We start from the raw sequence: 27,479 nt of genomic DNA, 5'->3' as shown, positions 1-27,479 counted from the left end.
GTTAAATGAAATACATATTGAAATTTCCAAAACATTGTTAACTTCATTAAAATAATGTATATTGTTAATAATTAAACATGTGTGGGTACAGTGGTGCAGTGGTAGTGATGAGCTGGAGCACCCCATCCAAGGATTGTTCCTGCCTCACGTTTTATGCTTTCTGGGACTGGCTCAACCCTGGAGGGATAAATGGATGGAATAATTAAACATTTTATGAAGAGTTTTCAATGTTCTTTAAAAGTTTTGAAGACTTGGCATTCTAAGCTTACAGCTGGTTTTACATTTATTAGAGCTTATATTGTGGTAATTGGTAACATGCAGAAAGAAAATGGAAGGACAGGAATTGGGGGTTGGCATGTTTGACTGACACAATACTGCTGCAATAAATTAATTCATCAAGGTTCATGTGCATCCCTGCAAGCATCTTGCAGGAGGCAGGAACAATCGCTGGACAGAGGAGGCAAGAATAATCCCTGAACAGGGTGCCAGCTCATAACTACTGCTGCACCACCGTGCCCTTATATTTAATACATGCTTTAGTGCATTTAATCATGAAAATTATATCAAGTATATATCTTAGTATTATAAAATGTTCAGAGAGCTGTAATATTAATGTAATGTATTTTGTGTGGTGATCAGTGCCTGCAAGCTCCTTTCTGTGAAAGACAAAGCTCATTTAAGAAGCATGTAGTAATTCACACACACAGAACATATATGTGCTACTTTAGTTAGATTGGGATTTGAGAAACTGCAGTAAATTAAAGTTGATCATTTAAATGGAGATTTGTACTGTAAAGGTATTTTGTATAGCACATAACACCTTTTACCACTTCCCTGCAACTATAGACCCACATGTTGTGCATTTTGCAGGCCTAATTAAACAGACTTCAGCTTTTTGGAAATGGGTTATGCTAAAACTCTGCTTACAATTGCAGTACAAAGTACATAATCTTTACTGGAATGGATATTGATGTTGTTCTGCACTACCATTAAACCATGTTACATGTTTAAAGTCAGTTATTTATCTTTGTGCAGTTAATGTGCTTTGCTAAGTGAAGTTTTTTTTTTTTTTGTTTAAGTTAAAAAAAAAAAAGTCTCCATGTGCAGCTTATAATGGTGATCAGTGGAGCACCAGAATAAATATGAATGTATGCCTTGATAGTGAATTTTAGCCTTTAACACCAACAACAGAATTATACTAACACCAGTAATTGTTACTTTTATAAAAATCTTATCACTTGATATTAAAATAAATGCCCCCTTTTTACTTCGTTATTCTAAAATATCAGTTTTGGCTACAGCTAACTATTTGTTTATGTTTTTTTAGATGGATGGTGACAGCACTACAACAGATGCTTCTCAGTTAGGCATATCTGGGGACTATATTAGCGGAAGTCACTATGTTTTACAGTCTCATGATGGTAATAATATTTTTTTATTAATTTATTTGTTTCATATTTATCCTTCTGCTATAGATTGATTTTAATACAGGAAAGTTCAGGAAGATCTAAAACTAAATAGTTGCCCAAAAAACTTTGTGTCAAATAAGGTTTTTGATATCCAAAATGTGGTAAGTTTTTTGAGAGAATCAGAATTGTTTTTATGGAATCAATAACTTAATGTCAAATTACAGTAGTTGAACACTAGAATATTTCATTTTAGTGTATTTTATAGAGCACTGCAGGGTCACTTGGACTGCACTGTACACCTCTCTGCTAGCATGATAGGTGGGCACTGCCTTTATACTACATGTTTTATACTTACAATTATTTCCTAACTTACAATTATTTCCTATTCATATACTAACCAACATTGTGAAAGAATAAATAGTCCACAAATGTGACATTTGCTTATTCAATACAGGAAAACAAACATTGTAATACAAGTTACCCACAGGCTGGGTGAACCCACGTAAGGGAAACCATTTGACAAAATGCAGGACACTACAGCTAGCTTAACATGCCTTTTCTTAAAATGCAATTCCCCAACCCAACACCAGCAAAGACTTTAATTCATTCATTCAGCTATGACTTAATTCCCATAAATAATTTGGAAAAGGGCAGAACTTCTTCAGCAATAGATATCCTTCCTCTGCTAAAGGACATCAGTGTACTTTGGGGACAGCGTATATACTCTGCTAAAAAATACATTGAAAACAGCAGTGACATGTGGACTCAGAAAAGGAGGCAGAGGTCTTAACTGCAGTCACATTCACTGGCATAGGATGAAGTCACTCTAGAAAACAACACACAAAGCACTAATAGGCTTCTGGACCGTTTTCACCTCTCTGTTGGGACCAAAGAGGGAGAAGACTGTAACACAGATACTTCCAGTTGAGGTGAAGTATTTCAAACTCAGAATTTAATTTTACAAAACCTAAAGGTCAAACAAGATACCACTATGAACATCACTAGCCTACCAGCATGCCTCTAATCGGCAAAAGCAGCTGCAAGCAACACCATCTTTGCTTCTAATTGTAAAAACAGCAAATATTCGCCAACATCAATGGGGTTGTATTTGGTAATAAACATTAGCTAATGTATTCACTGTAATGTGTCCTGAATCTAGGAAGGTGTATAATGCTCTGCCTTGTGGCGGGGTCATGTCGCACACATTTGCAGCATTAAGACATACTGTCCACCTTGCTTTGCAATATCTTAGAGAAACATGTCCCACTCAACACTAAATGATTTGTCGACTCGCATAGTTAGATAACTGATGAAACAGTGTTCTATTCCAACTTAGAGGTTTGATCTCTTGAAAAATAGTGTACAAGTATGTATTACTTAAATTTAAGTTCAGTGTTACTTCTTCACAAACAAGGTCTATATGCTTTTGGCATGTAAAGTTTTGTTCCAAAACTAAGTGTTTACTGTAAGGTTAGGTAAGGTCAGGTTGAGGAGCATACACTGGCACCGCACATTGCCGCACCCACCACATGATGAAACCCCTTCGGATCCTAGTTGGCAACCCCATAGCCAGACACACAGTCCAGTCCCACCCTGCCGCAGCCAGGTGTTACATGGGCCTCCCCTTGGCCTGATCTAGCCGCTTGGGTCCTCAGCAATGAGGATCCTGCAAGCCGGATCACCCTCAGTGAATCACACCACATAGCTGTAGTGCCATGACTGATGCTCCCTCCGCAGGTAATGTGCCTCATTTGGGCCTCCATGCACAACTCGTTCGACACTATGAAGCAATGACTTCAGTTTTCGTCTTTCGTGTCTCGCAACCACATAGCAAAACAGGGAACGCTAGGACTCTGCTTGGACTTGGACTTGGACCTGGACCTTCATCCTTTTGCAGAAATATCGGAGATGCCCCAAACATGCTCTCCCAATCCATCTACTGACTTCATAGGAAGAGTCACCAAAGACATCTGCAGACAGACAAACTCCTGATGGGTGTGCCCAAGAGGTCGTTATTGTCCTGGATCTTGTCTGAAGCTCAGACAATCAGACTCCTCAATCAGTCTCTTAAGAGCCCCAAACAGAGCCTCCATTGACTCCGCAATGATCACAGCATTGTTGGCAAAGTCAACATTTCTGGTGAATTTCTGTTCACCAACAGATGCCTTACAGCCACTGGATCCTGTGACCCAGTCCATGCAAACATTGAACAGAGCAGGAGCAAAAACACACCCTTGATGAACCCCAAAATCAATTGGGGAAAAATGCAGAGGTTCTCCCATCATAACTACACAGCACTTACAGTACCTGTGCACAGGCCAGCCATGATATCCAGCAACTTAGGGGGGATCCTACAAAGTCTCATGGTGTCCCACAGGGCAGTTTGATCAACTGGGTCAAACGCTTTACGAAAATTAACAAAAAGCTGCAAAGAAACTCTGACAACATTAGCATTTGTGCTCAATGAGAACCCTCATTGCCAGGGTGCAGTTGATGGTAGACTTCTTAGGTATAAAAGCGGTCACTGGTAGGTGAGGAAGTGATAATGGATCCTATTGAGAATGACCCTAGTAATGACCTTACCAAACACTGAGTGTCCTGTTACCCCCATGTAGTTGCTGCAATGCTGGTGATCACACTTCCCATTCCAGACAGGGATGACAAGTCCTATTTTCCTGTCAGTTTGGATGATGCCCATCTTCCAAATGGAAGCAAAGATTTGAGGCATCTTTGAGATAAAATAATTTCTAGTTTCCTTTCATTTTCATGGATTTTTTTAAAGTAAGAATACATTTCCATTTCGCTAATCTGCCAACAAGCACCCAGTGCCAACCTATATTTTGCTTATTATTCTAAGTTTGTCTCTGCACTTCTATTTTTTTTTTTTTTTTTATGTATAACAGTTGTGTTCTGCCATGGCTTGTGACAAGAGAGAGATGTGTGCTCACATCAAATGATTTATTTTTTCCTAAATGGCACTGAGTTCTGTCATTAAATTTTGTGTTCTTTTGTATAGCCAAGAGAACGAGATTCACACTGATTAGCAGCTTAGTGAAACAAGCATGTTAAGCAATTAATTGTACTTTGTGTAAATAACAATAGGTCTGTAAATACACCGGGAGAACATGCAGACCCTGGCACTGTAAGGCATGTCATACAGTAAATTGGAGCTCTTTCAGCTGCTGTGGCAGCACTGAAGGCTGGGATGTGAAGACATAGACCACAGACACTGCGCTAGCTGAGATTTTGCACTATCACCTTGTTAGGAGGCTGTATTAGCAGTTCCTTGTGTGACAGATTACTAGTACAGTTTGCATTTTTCATATTGAAATTGTGATCATGATACATAGCTGCAAAGGGGTGGAGGCATTAGTTAATATTGTTGTATGAGATGCTTCTGAGCCTGGATGAGTCGAGTGTGACAATCACGCATGTCTTCACGTGGTGGAAGCCGCCATTGAAATAATGCAGTAAGGCTCTGTATCTTTAATGAATGTGTGATCATTAGTGTTTTTAGTTATTATTACCCAGTTGTGTACAGAACACAAGACAGCATTTCACATCAGTATAACAGCCCTTAGTGAGGTCTTTGCGAAGCAAGTCCACAACCCCTATCCTGAAAGATGCCGCAGATAAAGATGAGCAGTGGAGCAAAGCACTTTTAAAATGGCTGAATCTCACAACAATGATGTGCCTTTTTACCTTCTTAAAACAATATGGATACACTGTTTTGCATTGTGCGTAATCTCATAACGTGGATCATACTCAATATCATTCTTGGCTTGAAAAACAGATGTGTTTTAGGTTTTTCATTCACCTATGGACCTCAGTATCCATTGGTCCTATTGTAAGCTGCACATACAGGCAAGTTATTTTTAAACTTTATTTTAAAAAAAAAAAAAAGTTTCACAAAAGAACGCAATTGTATGTGGTAAGTTAATATATACCATGACTATGAAGAAGTAACTTGGACTAGAAAAATACAAAACTTATCCTTTAATAAAACTTCAAATAAGAATTAGCTTTACATATGAGTAAAAGTCAAATCTTCCACCATATGTTAAACAGTGTCTTAATGTCTTTACAGATTTCGTGGTGAATGTTTAATCGTTTTAAAATGTTATTTATAAATAATTATATTATTCAAGTCAGTAGGATAACACTTTAGTATCTATCAGAGTGATCCTATAAAAGTTGATTTATTTACTTTTGTTAAGCATTCCAGAGTTGCTAATAATTCTTGAGCCACAGTTAGTAGTTGTTTGCATGTATACATATAAATAACAACCATTTGCCACCACAGTTTAATTTCTTATCAAGCTTTCAAATTGTGGAGGACTTGGCATTCTCTTAGAACCTATAACAAAAGAATTAATCAAAGGCCTATTCATTTTATCCTTTCATAAAGGAGAGTTTTTTCCAAGTGATCACTGTCACTGATGTCGTGAAGGTTTGCAGAAGCCTTAACCTTCTTCCCCTTTAAGACTGCCTCCTTGATGGCTGTTACGTAAAATTGGTTAAAAGACTAATGTGATAGTGATAAACCCATTATATGCTTCAGAGATAAAGTGTTTTGCATAACAAACTAATTATTAGTCAAAAATGATGGAATTTAATGTATTTTAAATGTCAGCTATACAAAATAAGTGTAGATTTCATGCCTGCATAAATGTATTATAACTTCTTTAGTGGTGTTTGTTTGTGCTCGGGAGAGTTGATAAGTAGCATTCTTTTAACAGTTGACCTTGTAACAAGATTTTGTTTTTGCCTTGACGTTTGTTCATGTAAAGGTTTTTTTTCAGCTTAAAGATGTTAAGATTAGCATTGGGTGTGATGAGGATGGGCAGGATTAAGAACAAGTACATCAGCGGGTCAGCTCAGGTTGGATGGTTTGGAGACAGTCAGAGAGGCGAGATTGCATTATTTTGAACATGTGCAGAGGAGAGATGTTGGATATATTGGGATAAGGATGCTAAGGATGGAGATGCCAGACAAGAGGAAGGACTAAAAAGTTTTATGGATGTGGTGAGAGAGGACATACAGGTGGTGCTTGTAACAGAGCAAGATGCAGAGGGCAGGAAGAGATGAAAGAAGATGATCCTCTGTTTGCAACCCCTAATGGGAGCACACAAAGGAAGAAGAGGGTAAATCTTCAATCACAATCAGACCCTACTTTGATTGTTTTTTTGTCTACAGTATCATGTTCTGTATTCTTCAAACTTTTTTTTTTTTTCTTTTCATGTCATGCAATCCTAGATGATGGTGAGGATGGAATGAATGATCATGAGGATGGCAATGGCAGCAAAGATGGCTTCCGAGAGCAAGACATCTACCTTCCTATTGCCAATGTTGCAAGGATAATGAAGAATGCCATTCCTCCTACTGGAAAGGTAAACAGTCAAATGTTTACATTTTGATCAGCTGTTTGTTTTTATAATATATATTTTGTTAAGCTCTGATGGTAGTTTATATTTGAAGATTTGGGTGGTATCATGATATTTTTCAAGTGTTGATGAGCGACATCATTGGTTGGAGAAAGTAAAATGATGTTGTTCATTATTTACCTTGGTTTTCTTAATTCAGCACTCCAGTCTTCTTTAAAAACTGCAAGATTTACGTTTTATGTATTAAAAAAAAAAAAAGTGGAAAGCACAAATTGAATCTGCCTGTGTTTGAAATTAAAAAGAATTACAGTTTAAACATATCATAATCTGAAACCAACATAGTGGCAACATTATAACTTGGTATTCACACTCTTATCAAAGCCTTGTACAACATTACCATAAAACACATATAATAAACATTGCATTAGTTAAGTCTGTGCATATTGTTAAAAACTAAAATTATTCTTAATCTGAAGATTAATTTATTGTTCAACAGCATACATTTATCAAGGCTGATACTAGTTGCTCATTGTTTTACTAAAGAATAGACCAGTATAGCCATTTTTTTAAAAATGTATACTTTACTTAATAACTAAATACTTTAAACTAAAAACACTTGTTGTGCAGTTGTAGTTGCAGTCACTGATCTGGCACAATAGGGGGAAAAAGAAGTATAATTATATCTAACACTAGATTCGTGTCACTAAAAACTAGTAGTAGATACAGTGTCCGAGTTGTAATAAAGAAGCAGCAAGAAGATCAGTGCCTCCTCATAGTCAAAGGCCAGATAGTCATATTGGCATCATGAAAACAATGTTGGAAGCAGTTGAGCATCTTCTAATGTGCAGTGTACAAAATTCCTGTATACAATAGACTGGGTCCTTTAAGTTTACATGTACATTAGAAAATTGAGGGTAGTTAAATAATGAATGCTCTCTGGGTGGTGGGAGTGGATGGGAAGAGTACAAGTTGATAAGCAAAGTGCATTCCATGATAGTTAAGTCACATCAGTTACATAGCAATCCAAGTATAAATTGAGAAATTGTAGATGTGAATTTTACAGCTGTACCCAGACAGTGTTGAAATGCATCATGCTATTGACACAATATTTGAATGAAATGGAACAGTCATGAGTAATTAACAGTAGATGCATGTGTTCCAGTCTGAGTTACACACTCTTTTGAGTCCTGCAAAAGTGATTAGGCTGTGAAAGCAATGCATCACCTGGAGCTGGTCAAGGCATAAGGTGCATTGTTATTTTTAGAACATGTTCAAATGGACTGTGCGACTCCCAGTACAATATTGTAACAACCATGAGGACATGGGTTCCTGGTCAGTATACTTAATTTGTGCAGCACACAGCAGTGTAATAATTAATATGGCAGATGTCCAGCGTAGAAATAACATCTATATTTGGGATACAAAACAAGTCAAGATAACTACTTTACAGAATTGAATGGGCATTATGTTAAAAGCTCTGACAACAGTATTCCAACAATGGGGTGCACCATAGAAAGGTTGCTTAAGCTCAAAGAACAAAGGCACTAAAAAGCATACTGTAGGCATTATTGCATTCTTTTAAACCAAAATGATGAATACATAGCACAGACATTTTTAATATACCTGATGCCAAGTGTACAGTGTACATCATTATGGGATGTATAGTTTACAAAGTGATAATGACACAAAAGGACCAATTACTAAAAGGAACAAAAATTCTCAGATGTACTACAGTGCAAATGTTTTATTGGCATTTTATCACAAGGATAAACGGAGGTCCTGTATATTTTTACTGCCTCTAGCAAATCTTTTTAGGCTATTGTAACCAGGCATTTAAACTTTTTTTACACAACCTCAAATATTTTAATAACAGCAACACCTCCACTAATGCACATAGACATATATAGACGCCACATTCACTGTGTTGCCCAGTCAAAACGATACATCAGCGCATCTGCCGCATTGAGAGTGGTAAAGGTGCCATTTAAACTAATACAGGTAGACGTGGAAACCGGGTTTTCTGATGAAAAAGCAATAACGTTTAAAACAGTATCGTTTACATACAACAGATTTTGGCGAATCGTTTAAATGCAATTATTTATATCCGTTTATACACTAATAATGACAATTATTAAATAATAATTATTATTGTTATTAAATAATTCCTCCCATATAAGTAACATTTCTCGGGACTGCCTTCTTCAATCTCCGAAACATTTCTAGACTTCATCCTGTTCTTGCGCAACACAGTACTAAAGTATTGGTTAATGCCCGAGTCACCTCACGTATAGATTATTGTAATGCTATTCTATCTTGCATCCCACAAAAACGTATCCATCGCTTACAACTTCTTCAAAATTCTGCTGCCAGGATAATAACCTGCTGTTCTAAATCCACTGAACATATTACACCTTTTTTCTCTCAACTTCACTGGCTCCCTGTTCACTACTGAATACAATACAAAATACCGCTCTTAACATTTAAAGCTCTCCACAGTCTTGCTCCCCCCTACCTCACTGATCTCCTACAGACTTGCACTCCCTCTCACTCACTCAGATCCTGTAATTTGAGAGTGTTCAGTCTGGCAATATGGTGCAGCTTTAGTTTGTGGAAGACAGACAGAACTAAAGACATGAGCATAAAATGATGTTTTTCAATTTCAAACTGAGTTTCCTCAATGGACTCCTTGAGAAAAAACACATCATCTGCACTAATCTCAGCCCTAAGCTTGCCGTAATGTCGACTGTCGGATAACACGCTCGGCTACTTTGACCACCTTGACTGTACCCTCAGAAGGAATCATCAAACCACCTTTGTTTTTTAATGGTAGCAAGTGGTAGCTTTGATCATATGATGCCGGTACAGCATCTGTTACCAAACTAGCACGGCACACATCACAGGACAGCTTTCTCAAAATCCCGTCTAAGGGCTACCTCCCACTGCTTCCTGAGGTGGATTTCTTTGGGAAACCTTCAAAATTTGAGAAATGTTAACAGCTAACAACAATCTACATAGTGACTAAATACATTTAGCCAAAATGTTGTTTGGAGGCTCACTTGAGTACATAAACGCATTGCTTTGCTAGCTTAGCCTGGTATAGCTAAAGATAAGATTATAAAACGGGATTTTCTAATGGCCAACTATAACCAAAACAATTGTTCATCCTTACCTATGAAATGTAATCCCCCGTGATCTGGTTTGGAGCTTACAGCAGTTTGTACAATCCCAAGCAGCACATGCGCGAGGCATCTTTATCCATTACTTCACTCCACAGCAGTGCCACTTGCAATATGGGGCGACATTGACGTACGATGCTGCTGGTCATGCGGCGTCTAGTAATTCTATGTCTGTGCTAACGCATGCACTCTGTTGTATCCGTTTAGCGGTGTAGCAGTGAAAAAGGTCTGCCTTAAACAGTTTCGCGCTGTGCCACATTCTGAACGTTGCTTAGGCCGGTGTTGCGGTATAAGAAAAATCCATATCATAACAAAAATAAAAAACGTTTTTTGGTATGAACCGGTATACTGCCCAGCACAGATAGCAAGCCAGATTAACACTTAGAACACTCAAAATGCATTTTACGATATATGGAATTGCATTTAAAATAATTTGAAATAAAAATGAATTACAGATATCAAAAATACATCTACATAAATTTGTTTTTAGATATCTCAAATACGATCTCAAGATATCTTGAAAATGATGCTCTGTTCATTTTGAAATAAGTTGAAGCATATTTTAAGACGTATGAAATGCACTTTAAGGATCCTTGAAGTAAGATCCTGGTACATTTTGAGATATCTTAAAATAAACAGGAACTTAAATAGAAAAAAACAAGAAATTTACAGGAATTGATTTTGAGATGTTTCAAAATGTATTTGACATATTTTAAAATAACATTTGAGATGTCTCAAAATGGGTTACAGGTATGTTAAAAGCTGACTGCATTTTAAAATACCTGAAATTCTTTTTGAGATCTCTCTAAATATTAATTTAGTTTGCCATTGCTGTCCATCATGATAGAACTTTGCCGTGTGCTTTAGGTATCTCACAAGCACTTGTGATTACACTGTATTATCTGTGTTATTTTATTTTTCAAATATGATAATTTGTTACAAAAATAATAAACAAAATGTGTGTGTCTTGGATATAAATAAACAAAAAATTAAAAATGGTCCAACTTGCAAAACAGAGTAAGTCCCCAAACGCACCCAATGTTTATGGCTTGTGTACATTTTCTAACTTAGTTGAACTAGGGTTGATTTTGCATGGGATACACATGTCTAAACATGAAAAGAACCATCTTAGAATTAATCTGAAACCAATAAAAATAAGTATTTAAATACATTTGTTCTATTTATTATACAAATAGGGTGTACTTTTAATCATCTTGGAAACTCCTTAAAAGATTCAACTTGGCATTCAGACATCTTCCCATCTTTTCCATCTCTCAGAGCCTTTAACTTTTTTTTTTTAATTTTCCTACTGTTTTTTCAGGCCAGTAAAAAACGTTTTCAGAAGTTCAGTGAGGTAATAAAAGGTACAGATTTTGTGTAAACCTTTCACTGCCTCATCTATTGAAACGAAGTGGAAGATGATTTCAGTGATTTTTTTTTTTTTTTTAAACAAATTACCTCATATTGTAACGTATATGTTAAATTAATAATTGAAAGCCACTTATTTTACAACCAATATACTCTTAACAATGAACTGTATTTAAGCATTGTAATTTAATAATCATAATTCAATATATCATGTCCCTGTTTATCTTTGGCATATTCCTTGTAATGTTATGCATTTTTTGTTTCCAGATTGCTAAAGATGCCAAGGAGTGTGTGCAGGAATGCGTAAGTGAATTTATTAGCTTTATAACTTCTGAAGCTAGTGAACGGTGTCACCAGGAAAAGCGCAAAACCATCAATGGAGAAGATATTCTATTTGCCATGTCTACATTGGGATTTGACAGCTATGTAGAACCACTCAAACTATATTTGCAAAAGTTCAGAGAGGTAAGTTAGAAATTATGTAAAAAAGCATTTTATAACATTATAAATGTTTTTCTATATTTTAATTTGATACTTTTGCAGTTTTTATACACGTACATGCCCCCTACTTAACATTTGTTTGCTCGTTTGGTCTTGCAGGAAAGCTTATTACTTATTCCTAAGAAATATAACAATATTATTTGCTGTTTCTTTTCCCTTTTTAAGGCAATGAAAGGAGAAAAGGGAATAGTGTCCACTGTCACAGTCTCTGATGGTCTTGGTGATGAACTAACAGAGGAATCCTTCAGTAAGTATGAAATGCTGCTTTATGACTTTCCAGATGTTTTATTGCAGATTTGTGTACAAATGAAACTTTGTGTGGTAGTAATACTGTAAAGCAAGTGAGTAAATACTATATAATATATATATATGTATGTAATTTTACTGAAGAGTGTTTAATAGATGTAGAGCAAAATGAAAAAACTTACTGTAATTAAGAAATGTGCTCTACAAGGAAGACTACGGCAGCTAGACTGCAGCTAAGTAACATTGCCGTTGTTGATTAGTCCTTGTTTCAGGAAGTTCATTTGTAAGGATTCCACTCTTATTTCTACATCAGATAATGAAGAAGTAGCATTCAGATGTCTGAAGTGGTCTGTGATCGAGGATTAGAGGTCTCAGAGCATCCATCAGAGGAGTTCTGCCTTGTACAAATTTCCAGACACCTTTATCACTGAGAAGACAGGCGACAATTTTGTGCTCATTTGAGGTGGTCATGTTTCTCATCATCAGAGATTTAACTTGCAGGATCCTGAATGTCCTTGAAACAGAACTGCTATATTCTCAGTAGATTATGATTTATGATTTAAAGTGATCAGCTTGGAAACATTGGCCAGCTTTAAAGAAAACATTGGTTTTCATTTTATGTTGGTTAAGTAATTGTTTATCAAGTTTTCTAAGTTAACAATGCTATACCATGTCAGAGTTGTAGCTCCTTATGGCCAGTTTTCTGAAAATAGTAGACTGTTGCTTAGAAGGTCATTAACAATCTGTTTTGTTTTAGAACAGAATTTAGTGTCGGATGGTAGTTTGGGATTTTTAAGCTCCACAGCCTGTATAAGCAGTGTGACAACCCAACATAAAATTTGTGGCCTTGACAGCTTTCTGATGTATTAATGAAGTACATTAAAGAGAAAGTATTCATACATATTTTTTTTTTCTTAATGGAGTTGAGACCTCAGCACAATTATCAGACGTTTATGGGGCTTTGAAGCCCAAAGAAGCTATGCTTTCCTATCCTGAGATAGACAAGTCAGAGTTGGCCTAAATATAACCAAATGGTCGCAGTGGATGGTTGTTCTTTGACATGAATCTGTCACAATAGGATAAGGTATTGCCAGGATATTTAGGAATGATAAACAGAAAGAAGGGAGCAAATTTATGACCAGTAAATGGACTAGTAAAAGACTGATCAGATAAAGGAGGCAAAAATGCTCCCTATCCATATGAGAAATTCCATGATTCCAAACATCTCTTTTATATGTAAACTAGGCAGGGCATGTTTCTTTATAATTTATTTATTTACTTATTTTTTGTGTGTTTTCTACAATTGGCTAATGTGTGTACATGAGAAACATGTTATAAATAAATTTGCATTTTGTCACAGTCTTTGAGTGTAGCATGCATCCTGAATATATCTCATACTGTTCTTTACTTTGTGAGATTAGATTTTGTGATTTAGTATTCTAGTAATTTAGTTCAGTTTTAATATCTTGTATGCTGTGTCCTCATCATTTGGTAAAGCAAGTTAATGTAATTTCTAACCTATTTTTTGTAGTTTAAAATTCCCCACTGTAGTTGTGGTTTCTCAGATCTTGCCTAATTAAGTTCATCTATTAACTGTGTTTAAGCCCCTTTCACATTACCATGCCAAACCTGTTTGTTAACCACTGTCATTAGCCTGGATCAGAATGATGTAGTGACTCGCTACAGGAATTTATTAACCTCCGTGACACTGATGTTAAAAGGTGCACATCAAACAACAAGAACCTTCCTGATGCAACTATGTATTTGGTTTCTATTGTAATCAGTTTGTCTCATTTGGCTGTGTTAGGCACTGATCTACACTACAAGAACACTACATATAGATGTGCTGTTTGGATTACAAATGTTAAACTTGGTCCAGCCTCCCCAGGGTATGATTTTACTTGTTTTGGACCTTAATACTAGCTCTTAATATAGAAGATAGATCTGACTTGATCTGTGTGAAATATAGTTTTGTGCAAGTTAAAAAATGCTACAGCATTGGACATTTGCTGCTAGAAAGTAGTCTTGTGTATGTATCATTATAAATGACCTGATTTTAAATGAAGCTCTCAGGCCGTCACGGTAAAGTAATATTTTGTTTTACCTTTTGTGCTATGCAAGCTCTTTAGTGGTTGCTCACTTTTCTTCATACTTGCTTGACTTGAAGTGGTTATTCCATTTACATAAGAACAAATTAAAAAACTGTTGTACAGACCATAGGACCAACAACACTAATGTTAAACCATGGCCACTGTTAATTGGCTGTATCTACTTTAAGTGAAAAAAAAGTATTGTCATTTAGAGATACCAAAGTGACACTCAAAATGGATGACTTTTATACATAGCCCTAAATTGATAATATCAAGGCAGTTGACTAGGAAAAAAAAATAGAATAATTGTTCATTCATTCATTTACTGCGCATACTTAAATCAGTTTCAGGGTTAGAAATAGCAGAAGTCTATTTTGGCAGCATCAAGTTCAAGGCAGAAACCAACCCAAACTTGGTCTTTATTTACAAAAATACTACTTTAAGTATACTACATTAGGTATTCTTTTACAGTTGGCAATTATCTAAAGAGGATTAAATCGGAACATATTTCTCAATGCCATTTGCATTGTTGTTTGCAAAGAAAGAACTACTGGTATCATTGCACCTAATAAGTGAATATTGGCAGCCAAAGTGAAGGAAGAGGAAGTTTTACTGTGGAATCTGGTGTTATTATGTACAGAGTGCCATATCAAAACTTCTATCCTGGTATATACTGTAACTGTTTTTAATCATTTGGTTATGCTCTGAAGTGCACCTACTATTGCACCTTATGCAGTAGGTATAAATAGTCTAAAATCGCAGATTTTGTGTAATAAAAAATGAAACCAAAACCAAGCTGAATTTTGTCTGAACTTATTCCACCTTTATTGCAAAATTGCAATCTATACAAAGAAGGTGAAAACAAAAAATTGGTTGCATTTAATGTGCAGACTCCCTAATCTAATACTTTGATTTTATTACAGCACCCAGTCTTTATGGATTAAAAGTTTTATCAGTTTGGCATATCTGGACTTGGTGATTTTTGCCCATTACTCCTTGCAAAAAATTCCAGATCTATCAAATTATGAGGGCATCTCCTTTCTACAGCTCTCTTGAGGTCACCCCACAGATTTTCAGTTGGATTAAGAGCCTGGACCATTCCAGAACATTGATCCTCTTTTGATTAAGCCATTGCTTTGTTGATTTTGATGTATCTTTTTGGGTTGTTGTAATGCTGAAAGAAGTTCCTCTTCATCTTGAGCTTCCAAGCAGATGCTTGAAAGTTTTGTGCCAAAACAGACTGATACTGAGAGCTATTTGGGATTCCATCCATCTTGACTAAAGCCCCAGTTTCAGCTGAAGAAAAGAAGCCCCAAAGCCTGATGCTGACTCCACCACGCTTCACTTTACTTTGGGTATGGTGTTCGATTCATAATGTGCCGTGTTATTTTTGTGCCATACATTTTGGAATTATGCCCAAATAGTTAAACCTTGGTCTCATCAGACAGTAGTACATATACCCTTTTGGCAAAGTTCAGTGGGTGTTTTTCTTTGTCAGAAAAGGCTTTCATCTTGCTACTCTACCCCACAACCCAGATAGAGGAAGAATATGACTGACTGATACCTTTCAATGATGAGATCCCATTCATATTTTAAAAGTTCTTTGTGGACCATGGGCTTTGGAGTGTTTTGCATCTAAGTGGATATCAGAATAAGCCTATAAAAACAGGCAAACTTCATTTGAGCTCAATCAGAGCCACTTTAATTGATGTCATTAGCTGCTATTTGAAACTTACGGTGGCTGGTTGATTCCTTGATTATTAAAGGTTGTGCACACTAATGTAACCAGCATTTTGTATGATTTTTTTTTTCCACTAAACAGGTTCTGGTGTGTTTTCACCTTCTTTATGTAGACTGTAATTTTGCAATTCAGGTGGAATAAGCTCTGATGGGATTTATCTTAGTTTCATTTTTTATTATACAAAATCTGCAATTTTGGCAAGGGTGTGCAGACTTTTTGTATATGGTGGATAAAATACAAGGTGGCAGCTTACTGAGTTTGTACTCACTTCTTAAATCACTGTTCTACATTTTTTATAGATACAATTTAATATACAAAGTACATGACTTTTAGTGTTGGGAATGCAGGTTGACAATTTTACCAATTCAACCAAAGGGTACACTAACTTGATACAAGCTGGGTGTGCTGCTGCCAAAGTTACATTCCACATCTTTGCTTTTTGTGACCACTATAATGAGAGCAATTAATTGGACTTTATATAAAAATGTTTACATTTTATTTCAGAGTGCTATGGCATTAACAATTTACGGACATGTGTCATTAGGAGTTAATACTATTTTTTAAATAGTATTTGGAGCAATGGTAGTAACAGTACCACTCTTTTTTTTTATAATCCATTATGTTTGTTACATTTTGATCAAATACGCTTACCAAATATAATACCTAAAGAAATATCCTTGAACTGTTAGACTGAGAGTATAAATTGAAATTGTTTGAAAAATTGCTAATTTTGTGAGTTAGTCTTGATGTGTCTTTTATTTGTAAATACGACACGTTTTCTCAAAATACTAGAATCTTTGCATTTAATGTGATTTCCCCTCTCCTGTCGTCTAGAGGTAATATCAGATATTTGCCACATGTAACTTTTTTATGGTTGAACATAAGAATTGTTTTTCTTTAACCACAACTGTGGTTCCTCTTCCTATCCACTTAAATATTCTAAAAAAAAAAAAAAACAATTAGGCTCTGCTGCATCTATAATGTAACAAACTGTAGCTTTTTCTTTTGCTGTACTGAAGAATACTCAGTTGTATGAAGTTATAATATTTTAAGTATCATACTGTGTGTTCTTTGAAAAAGAAGCCAAAGTGGTACTTGCACTACTTTACAGTTCTCAAAATGCCAGTTTCAATTTATTTTGTCAAAAGACATGTTCATTTGTTTTAAATTTTCTGTAACTTTTGCTGCAGCCCCAAATAAGGTTAAAGTAATCTTAATTTTACTGCATGGTTGCATCTGTTTTTGTATTTGAAAAACTAGTCTTTTGATAAGCAAGTATAAACTAGTTTCATATACTATGTACACTAACAGTTTTAAAGCTGGAAATCTGCACATAGTAAGTACTAACTAAGCAGTTGTCTTACCTTGTATCCTTGTTGCAAAGAGAGAGAACTTTATTAAGGTGAAAAATATACTGTGATAATTCAGCTTTCTTTAACATTCAAATGTTATAGCAAGATAGGAACATTAAATGCTGCAGAATGTGATATCAGTGTATAAATATAAAAAAATTCAAATGTTAACATACAGCAGCATCCATAGACTGATGTAAATGTAGAGCAGTAGTTGTGTTGCCTTTTGATTTTCTTGTGGTGGAAGGAAGAACCACTGGCAAGAACATCTGGAAGAAGTGAAAGAGAGGGAGAGAATTAGAAAAGAAGATCAGAATTGTTAGGAGGAATGCAGTAGAGGCCTCCCAGTCCCAAATGCAGGTAGGCCTTTAACAGAGAACTTTAGTAGTAAGTAGTGTATTATGTCCTGATAAGCTACTAGGTAATGTATTCAGGCTATTTGGTGATCAGTACTGTGTTAGTTACCTATTGCATACTTAATAAAAAAATGGAACATTTCAGCAAGTATAATTTCTTATTCAGTATAGCCGAAGTCTCAGTGCACTTTTACAGTGATCAAATATTTAGGCCAGTTACAGAAAATAAGTACTGTGGCTTTTAAAGGTTGGAGTTCTCCATATGTATGTAAAGTCAAGGAGAGTGCCATTGGCATAAGTATTACAAAATTGAAGAGGAAGTAAGTTGTGAGAGAAATCCTTGGGACAAAAAAAAAAACCAAAACAGTTGACACATTCTTCACTAAAATTAGGTTTGCAGGCCTAAATGTGTCCTTGTTTGTACAGGTCTGTCTACTTGTAATTGAATGTTGGGTTACGCATTAAAGCAGATAAAGTCAATAAAGATTCGTAAACTAAAAATAAATGAATATAACATCAGGCTGACTGATGACTGAAGTCTTAAGTTGGCAATACTAGACAAAAGGCAGGTTATATGCCTTGGACAGTCTGGATGCTATTGGAGGGCTAACTCATGCACACGCTCACACTTGCGCAGGATATATTTAGAAATGGCTAATAACCTAATGTGCACATCTTTGGGGCTGTGAGAAAAACCAGAGTATCTGAAGAAAAAAGGATGAACCTGTGCAGCAGACTGTGAATGGGTATGGGTTTCAGTCCAGGACACTTGATTTGTGAGACAGTATGCTGACAACTATGCCACCATGCCACTCTATTAAAATAATAAACCATGGAAACTGCAAGTGTAAAGTGGCAATGTGTTTAGTGTTGTGTTTTCGCTTTGGTATAGTCCTTTACAAAAACATTGTGTTATGCAAAATGATCTGATTTTCCACAGTGCAGCATTACTAAAACAAGAAAGCATGTGTTATGAATTACACATTAAATTGTAATTGAAATGTAATTATATGCATTTTGTGCATTTTCATTACTTTTTCAGCTAACCAGATACCTGCCGGATTAATAACTACAGATGGTCAGCAGCAAAATGTCATGGTGTACACAACATCATATCAACAGGTAAATGCCAGAGATGATGTACTTTTTTGTTTTTTAGCTAATCTATGAAGGGTTCATTTGAAAATGAAAGCAGCTTTGAAACTGTACTTGGGTGTTCCCCCGAGTACAAACAAAATTAAGCATACGGTATCTTGTTTCGTAAAATCTTGAACTTTGAATTCAAATAATCCAAGGTATGTTCTTTTTCCCTTCAGGATTGAGAGATCTTTGCAGAGTTTTAGGCGAACTCTGATTTATCTCCTAACCAAAGAACAGCAGTATTAAGTTTCAACTACCAAATCACCCAAAATGTAAATACAAATATAATATTAGTGCCAGCTACTTATGAATATACAGTAAAAACTCGATTATCCGTCAGGGGTCGGGACCAAGGCCGTGATGGGTAAAAGAAAAGACGGATAACAGAACAGCTACTTTAAAAGTGATATTCTGTAGATGAGTGAGTGGTCATATTTATTTACAAAACAAAATATAGTATTAACAAAATTTAATTAATTCACATCATATTGTAATGACCAGCGTAATAAGGAAACACAACTCGGAGGTACTGGAGTTTTCTATGTTTTACTTGGCATCTTCGTTTCATAACAAACGGTGCCCTGTCTTGTACCTCATTATCTGGGTTACAGAGCACACCTCCAAAACGGTGAAAGAAAGCTTTCCCTACCGATCAGTTTATCTCCTGCCACTTGTGTTCTTTATTTCTCGCTACCACAAACGCTCCTGCTTATTGTCTCCTGACTCTCTACTCCAAGCTTCCTTCTGCCACACCTTCGTTTTTCTCCTAAGAGGCGTGTCAGCCCCTTACAGACCAGAAGCTCTTCACCAAGTCTCATTCCTTACAGCATTCATTACACACTTTTTTTGATCCCCAACAGCGCATTACAAGCTGCCTGCACGTCACAATATATTAACGAAACCTAGTATAGCAATTACAATATAGGAGAACATTAAAATTACAGTCAGTGGTTTATATCTTCAACACCCGGGCGCTCCGGTTTCCTCCCACAGTCCAAAGACATGCAGGTGTTAGGTGGATTGGCGATTCTAAATTGGCCCTAGTGTGTGCTTGGTGTGTGGGTGTGTTTGTGGGTGTCCTGCGGTGGGTTGGCACCCTGCCCGGGATTGGTTCCTGCCTTGTGCCCTGTGTTGGCTGGAATTGGCTCCAGCAGACCCCCGTGACCCTGTGTTCGGTCGGATTCACCGGGTTGGAAAATGGATGGATGTGTTTTACATCTTTCACTGTTGTTCTTTCTACTCTGTAAATTGAAGCACTACTTGAAACACTTTTGCCATTTTGCACAAATTTAATAATTTCAGATTTTTGGGACAATTCCAACACCACACATTTATGTTATCAGCCATAACAACGTATAGTAGATTAATTATAATAAAAGAGAAACGCTACGAAACGCTTTTAAACCTGAAGGTACGTAACTGACACTGTGATTACAAATTGTGGCCTGACGTGTGGCGCTGGGGAAGAACAATACATGCTAGTAGAAGGGAGAGTAGTTCTGATGTGCAGAGCTCGCAGAGTTCCACACTGTAGTAGTAGTAGGCGCTGATGTGTGGTGTGCACTTTTGGCCCAGACAGTTGACGGTTAATCAAGTGATGGATAATCAGTCTTTCACTGTATTAGTATACAGTATTGAATTTTTTTTCCCAGTGCTGCAAGCTATAGATGTGACAGCAAGCACAAACAATTTGTGTACCTGTACAGCAGAGAAAACAAGAATGCCAACTTCCACGTGTGTCCCCATGTACACTTGGGTCACTACCTTGGTCGAACACACACATTTGTGGTTGGACAATTCGGACAGAACAGTTTGCCGAGTATTGACCAACCTTGTTGCCTGTGCCATGTGCTAAAATAGCCAGTTTGTTGTTCTAAATTGCGCTTGAAAAAGCATAAAGGTAATCTGTGCTGGAATGGACCGTTTTGATTTAGTTGAAGGGTTGTAGTCATAAGGCTTTTCTCCTTTTCCTCTCACTGTGTTCATGAAACCATTTTGCTGGCACCATAGGTATTAGCATGAATAAGCATATCTTGGAGCTAACATGGTAACTAACCGGTTGACAGCTGTGATTTTTGGATCCTCAGATATATAGTTACATAATCATTTCCAAACAGATATACTTGAACTTCAACATACATTAACACACATTTTAACAAACATTAAATGAATATGTTTAGAGATAACAACATAAAATTAGCTTGACTACAAAGTCTTACCTTGCATTTATTTTTTGTGCACAAGGATTTCCCAGTGATCAAGACCACTCTGAATATGCTTAAACAAAAATCTACTGCTTGGATGTATGAACTCCCTTGTACCAATTCAGGGATGTGGGAATTTTAAGAGAGATGATTGTTGTGCGTAGAGTAGAGCGGAGTAGAGCCTTTGTGAATCATCACTTCATTATATACACAGTGGACCCACACCTCCACATCTAGAACCACCGTTCACAGCATAACTTTTTCTTTGTTTTTATTATTATTAATTTCAATCTTGATCCAAATAAATCTCTCCCAATAATGTCATGGAACAGGGCTGTTTTTTACAGTTTTGTCATTTGTGTTCTTTCTGTTTTTGCAACCCTCAGATTTCTGGTGTTCAGCAGATTCAGTTTTCTTGACAAAGAAATTGAGACATTTGGATGAAGAAGTATTGCAAAAAAATGAAAAGTAAGAAGAGAACCGCTGGGCTGAAAACTTGGAGGATGTTATCTGTGGAAGATGGACCTGCTAGCGTGTCTCTCTTCAGTGTACAAATTAAATTAAATGTCGGTAGTGGTTGTAAACATTTGATTTTTGACTTGAGCCACATGGATCTGGCATTGATAGGTTTTAGAACACTGATTTCAAGGTAATAGTATGTGTGTGTGTGCGCGTTTTTTTTTTTTGTATAATAATTGTTTAGCATTTTGTCCAATTTTCGAGTAGGGTGGGTTTTGGATGAAGGGTGGGAGGGTTAAGCATGCAGAAAGGAGTACATTGCTTCCTTTCGTTCTTTGTGTAAAAATGAGGATTTATCCCTGCCATAAATGCAGGGGACAGGTTCTTATTTTCATATTGAATCATGTTGCTCTTTTTGTAATTTGAGTAAAATATCACATGAATTCATGTTAAAACTTTTAATAAAATGCAAGCATTGAATTTTTTTTTCTTTTGAGATTTTCTCCTTTTTTTTTGTATTACTGAATGGTATGGGAGGGTAGAATTGGTCTGGCATTGTGACAAGGGCATCAACCTGTAAAACACAACATTAGCAGCACCTAAATCTCTGTCACCCTTGACAAGTTGCTTGACGTACTTTTGCTTCAGTGTAGCTTAGCCTGGTTTTATACATTTGCAGGGTGAAGGCATCTGTCAAATACCGTTTTACACGTATCGTCACACAAACCCCACTGATACTTTTCATATGTAATGCAGTGAGCTTACAGTGTACTTTTTCAAAATCTATATATATATATATATATATATATATATATAATTCACTAAGGCAAGACACTCACATGGAAAACACGGAAGGCGTGGATTCACTAAGCCGCCGACAAGTAAGACACCTATGGCGCACGCAGGGAGGAGCCACGCCCACCAACTCCAAGACCATTGGATATGACGACAACTCGCAGAGCCACGTCCACAAATTCGGACGCGACGACACAGAAAGAACGGCGTCATTTATATTTGTCTGTCATGGAGGCCTCATGTACCTCCGAGCCACCTTGACTGGTCATAGAGGCATGTTTCTCGCGAAGGTTAGTCGCCATATGCAGCGTGTAAAACAGTTAGTGAGGGGTATCCCATGGGATCCTTAAAACAATCCTTTACAACTGAGGTTAAAACACAATGAAGTAAACAGACTTTAAAAACCGAGTTTTCGGTTACGACGCACGACGTCGTGCACCATAGCAAACTGTTTTACACGCTACATAGAGCAATTCGCATCCGCGACAAACATGCGTCTTCTTCACTCACGGACAATTATATGTTGTTCTCTCCAGAGTTCCATCTTTTCATTCACTTTCTGTTGTATCTTCAAACCCTCCCTTTTTAGACAACTGTGTCTTTCCAGCAGTGTTCAACCATCAATAAATAATTATGCGGCGTTTGTTATGCCGCAGGTTCATTATTGTGTTGTATTTTGCTCTCTCCAGAGTTCCATCTTTTCATTCACCTACTGTTGTATTCTCACACCAACCCGTTTTAGACAACCGTGTCTTTCCAGAAGTGTTTAGCATTCAATAAATAATTATGCATGACATTGAGCGTGTGTCTAGGCGATTGTGTGTTGGTTCGTTCCGTGCATTGTTACAATGTTGCTTTTCTTGCTGATTTATTACATTACCGATTTTTCAAATGTTAATTCTCTCCCTGTGCTTAAAAATCATTAAAAAACCGGCCTGATTATGCGGCATATGCTACGCCGCGGATTGGCTAGTTAATTCTATATTTGACATTGCCGTGCTGGATTCAGATCTTGTATGGCTTTGCATGTTGTCGTGATTGGAGTCACGCAAGAGCTTGAATTTGATAATCACGGGTCACTCTACTACATTAAAGTTTGTTTTCAGCATTGGGAATTGAAATTTTTTGGATGGAATGCTCCCCAGTATGTAATGTGTTACAATTCAGTGCTGGAACAAAAAAATACAAGAAAGATCATAGCAGGGTCTTGTGGCAGGGTCTTGTGGCTGGCTAGATGGTGGAAAGAATACACGACCTGGACCCCAAGGATTGTTAATGTACAGTTCATGGCGCGTTGGATGAAGAATATTGTTTTTTAAAAAAGTAGACTGGAGCAGAAAAAAATGGCTAGTGATGAATAGCTATAATGTGAATATATACGTTTGAGACATTCTTGCCTGATTTTGGACTATACAAGAAATATATTGTTGTATTTGTCCAGATTACATGAGGTGGGCAGTGTTGGTCCTGGAGATCCGCAGTGGCTACAGGTTTTCATCTCAACCCAACTGCTTAATTGGAGACTAATCCTGGCTAATCTCAGACCTTATTTCATTTTATGTCTTGTTAGTCTGCACAATGTAAAGTTCTTATATCCTAGATTTTTATTCCTTTCCAAGGTTACCATCAAAATTATCTGAAGCCTAAAACGGATCATTTTCAGTCTGTCACATTTTTCTATTAAGTGGTTATTAAACAATGCACAACAAACGCACACAGATGTAAATGGAGAAAAAAAGCTAGATGAAGAACTGCTGGCTCCTTTGTCATTTACATCCATCCGTTATCCAACCCGCTATATCCTAACTACAGGGTCATGGAGCCATTAAAACACAGAATGCGGCGGTTTTAAGATTGAAATAAGCAATTAAGGGTGGAAAACCTTAACAAGTGAGACCACTAAAATGAAGCATCAAAATGTCACTTAAGCAATAAGTGCTTCAGCAGCAATAATTGACTTCTCATTAAGAAACTGGGCTGAAACAAAAACCTGCAGCCACCGAGGCTCTCCAGGACCGACATTGCCAACCCCTGGTCCAGAATGAAGCAACTGATTATTCATAAAGTCAAATGTGATCTTCAGACTCTGCTTTGCAGGTCCCATATGGGGACAAGTATAAGGGCTTCTTGATGGCACTGTAATGAGATGTAGCCAATCTGACCAAAATATTTTATTGGCATGGTTAAGTGTGGTAGAAAATAATACATTCAGACTCGCTGTGAAATTTGATTTAACAAAGTTTGCCTTTCAGTTCACTTGTTCAGGTTCGAGTGGAGGCACCAGCAAGCTGAGGTGACCTGACCAGGCCAGGATCCCCTTTCCTCAGGTACATCTTTTAACCCCTCCTTAGCCAGGACATAGTAGCCCATGCCTTGAACACTTCATCGAAGGCACCACATGTGAACTCTACTTACGCCAAACCCACTCAAATGGCTCCTCCTGATCCCAAGAGGAAGTGCTGCTCTTGTATTTTTGTCTTCATTTAACCACAGAAAGGCCAGTTGTCCTGTACAGAAACATGATTTCAGCTTCCAGTACTCCACTTCTCATTCTTTCAGTCACTAGTCTGTTAACCATAGGTGAGATGGAGACTGACAGAGAATTTTACAAGTTAAATGCAAGAACTTTACCCCCACTGTTGGGTGGATGCTGCTATCGTGGTCCCACGCTGTTGTCAGTCTCGTGCTCACCTCTACTCTTAAAACTTTAAGACCTTAAGGTACCTGAGCTCTCCCACTTGCAGGTGGCTGCTCACCCTGTACCTGTGGGGGAACAAGGCACACTCTACCCTGAGAGGAACATGACTTTAGATTTGGAGGTGCTATTTGTCATCTCCGCTATGAACTGGTCAAGCTACCACAGTCTGATGAGGCCAAACGTACAACAGACAGACGAGCTTCAATCCTTAGCCTCCCAAACTGGGTACTCTCCAAGCTTCAGGTGGGACTTGATACCCTGTCCATGAAAATTGTAAACAGGAGAGAGAAAAGATGATCTCTCTGCACAATTCAGTACCCACATTGGACAGAACTGGCTTAATTTCTAATATAAATTTTTAATTTAAGAACACAGCTCCCATGCTCTTGAAGTACCTTCCACAAAATACTACGACATATATGGCCCTAAACATTTTCCAGATTCACAAAGCACATGAAGAACCAACTAGCAAATTTCCATTACTCCTTAAAGATCTGTACAAAGGGTAAATAGTTGTTATAGTTTTCTGCAGCCAAGACAACATTCAATATTGTTCCTCTTAGATTCGAGGTTCAACTATAGGAGACTCCGGTTGAATTCCCCAGCATAAGCTTTTTTAGGAAGGCCGAGGAGTCAGATCCCAGCATAACTGGACTATACTCGCTTGTACCTGACTCTACACAACACAGACGAATTTTCATTAATACGAACATCCCATTAGTATCCAGCACTTTCAGCAGCTCTGGTCCCACATCCTTCTCCCCTGTACCCTTGTCCCTACTCTCCACAGCAACCTCAGTCATGGAGATGGACTTGACGCCATCTAGAGCATTGGATGTTACCTGCTCAGCTTTAGGAGATTCACAGAACGCTCCTTTCTCCTCTCAGTGATACCCCAGTTAGGTTATTTCCTCTCTATTGCTGAGAACAGATAGGAAGTCCTGCACATCCTCTACCCCATCACATCACACAAGGTTTCCAGTGATTTTCAGTTATAGATTTGATTTTTTTTTTTATGACATAATCTTAGCATGTCAAGGGCAGTTGTGACTCATCAGAATGAAAATCAACCATTGTAGAGATTTGCTTGTGAGAATAAGAGAGGACAACCAATTGGTGATCACCTGGAAGAACAATACATGCAATGCAGCTACAAGAAATAATGAATGGGGGTGTTAGGGACCTCACAAATAGAAGAGAAGCTCGTCCATCTGATGTCTCGTATTTGAAATACCGTGGCAGGATCGAAAAAGGTCAAAGTGCAACTGAACTTGCCATACCTGGAAAGCATTTCCACAGCACTACTGCTTTCCATGCAGTATGACATGCCGTGGCAACGAAATCCACCATTTAAATCATCAAGTTTGACATCCTCTGAACTAGTAATCTTAGAATGAGTTAAGAATTATGTTTCTGGACTTCTCTAACGCCTTTAACACCATCCAACCTCTGCTCCTTCGGGAAAAGCTGACAGAGATGGGAGTAGATTCATACCTGGTGGCATGGATCGTGGACTATCTTACAGACAGACCTCAGTATGTGCGTCTTGGGAATTGTAGGTCTGACATTGTGGTCAGCAACACTGGAGCGCCACAGGGGACTGTACTTTCTCCAGTCCTGTTCAGCCTATATACATCAGACTTACAATACAACTCAGAGTCCTGCCACATGCAAAAGTTTGCAGACGACACTGCTATCGTGGGCTGCATCAGGAGTGGGCAGGAGGAGGAGTATAGGAACCTAATCAAGGACTTTGTTAAAGTGTGTGACTCAAACCACCTACAACTGAACACCAGCAAAACCAAGGAGCTGGTGGTGGATTTTAGGAGACCCAGGCCCCTCATGGACCCCGTGATCATCAGAGGCGACTGTGTGCAGAGGGTGCAGACCTATAAATATCTGGGAGTGCAGCTGGATGATAAATTGGACTGGACTGCCAATACTGATGCTCTGTGCAAGAAAGAACAGAGCCGACTATATTTCCTTAGGTCCTCACACCTGGACAAACTGGTGAGGAAGGCAGGCTCTATTGTAGGCACGGAGCTGGACAGTTTGACATCCGTGGCAGAGCGACGGGCGCTGAGCAGGCTCCTGTCAATCATGGAGAATGCACTGCATCCACTGAACAGTATCAACTCCAGACAGAGGAGCAGCTTCAGTGACAGACTGCTGTCACCATCCTGCTCCACTGACAGACTGAGGAGATCGCTCCTCCCCCACACTATGCGACTCTTCAATTCCACCGAGGGGGTAAACGTTAACATTATACAAAATTATTGATTGTCTGTTATACCTTCATTGTTATCACTCTTTAATTTATTGTTCTTTATCGGTATACTGCTGCTGCTGGAGTACGTGAAATTCCACTTGGGTTTAATAAAGTATCTATCGATCTATCTTAATGGCTTTTCTGTAGCAATGGAAGTTAATGAAGCCTTGAAAGCTGATAAAAACACTTCCGACAGGTGTCCCAACATGTGTCGATTCCCACTGTCTGTATAAAAACAGTGGCGCCCAGTGTTGGTTTCTGCAGCATTATTTGGATAATATTGTAAAGTAA

The 27,479-nt window shown here is 37.6% G+C and overlaps 1 protein-coding gene across 3 annotated transcripts in view; it reads left to right on the top strand.

Annotated features, from left to right (window-relative positions):
- The window catches only part of LOC120534318 (nuclear transcription factor Y subunit beta), a 34,265-nt gene extending 12,354 nt beyond the window's left edge, over positions 1–21,911 (top strand). For 2 of the 3 annotated variants that reach the window (XM_039761820.1, XM_039761821.1), the window contains exons 2-7: positions 1,328–1,421; positions 6,666–6,799; positions 11,605–11,802; positions 12,004–12,085; positions 18,666–18,745; positions 21,354–21,911. In XM_039761820.1, the coding sequence (XP_039617754.1) occupies positions 1,328–1,421; positions 6,666–6,799; positions 11,605–11,802; positions 12,004–12,085; positions 18,666–18,745; positions 21,354–21,386 (621 nt within the window). In that variant the 3' untranslated portion in view covers positions 21,387–21,911. Of the gene's footprint in view, positions 1–1,327; positions 1,422–6,665; positions 6,800–11,604; positions 11,803–12,003; positions 12,086–12,397; positions 12,548–18,665; positions 18,746–21,353 lie in introns of those variants that run through there. The other variant, XR_005634725.1, reaches the window with a different exon arrangement.
- Positions 21,912–27,479: the final 5,568 nt, after the last annotated feature.

The sequence above is a fragment of the Polypterus senegalus genome, chromosome 8 (genome assembly GCF_016835505.1).
Source record: "Polypterus senegalus isolate Bchr_013 chromosome 8, ASM1683550v1, whole genome shotgun sequence".
NCBI classification, from domain to species: domain Eukaryota; kingdom Metazoa; phylum Chordata; class Cladistia; order Polypteriformes; family Polypteridae; genus Polypterus; species Polypterus senegalus.
Note: the sequence above shows the minus strand (reverse complement) of the source record. Positions and strands in the feature narration are given on the sequence as shown.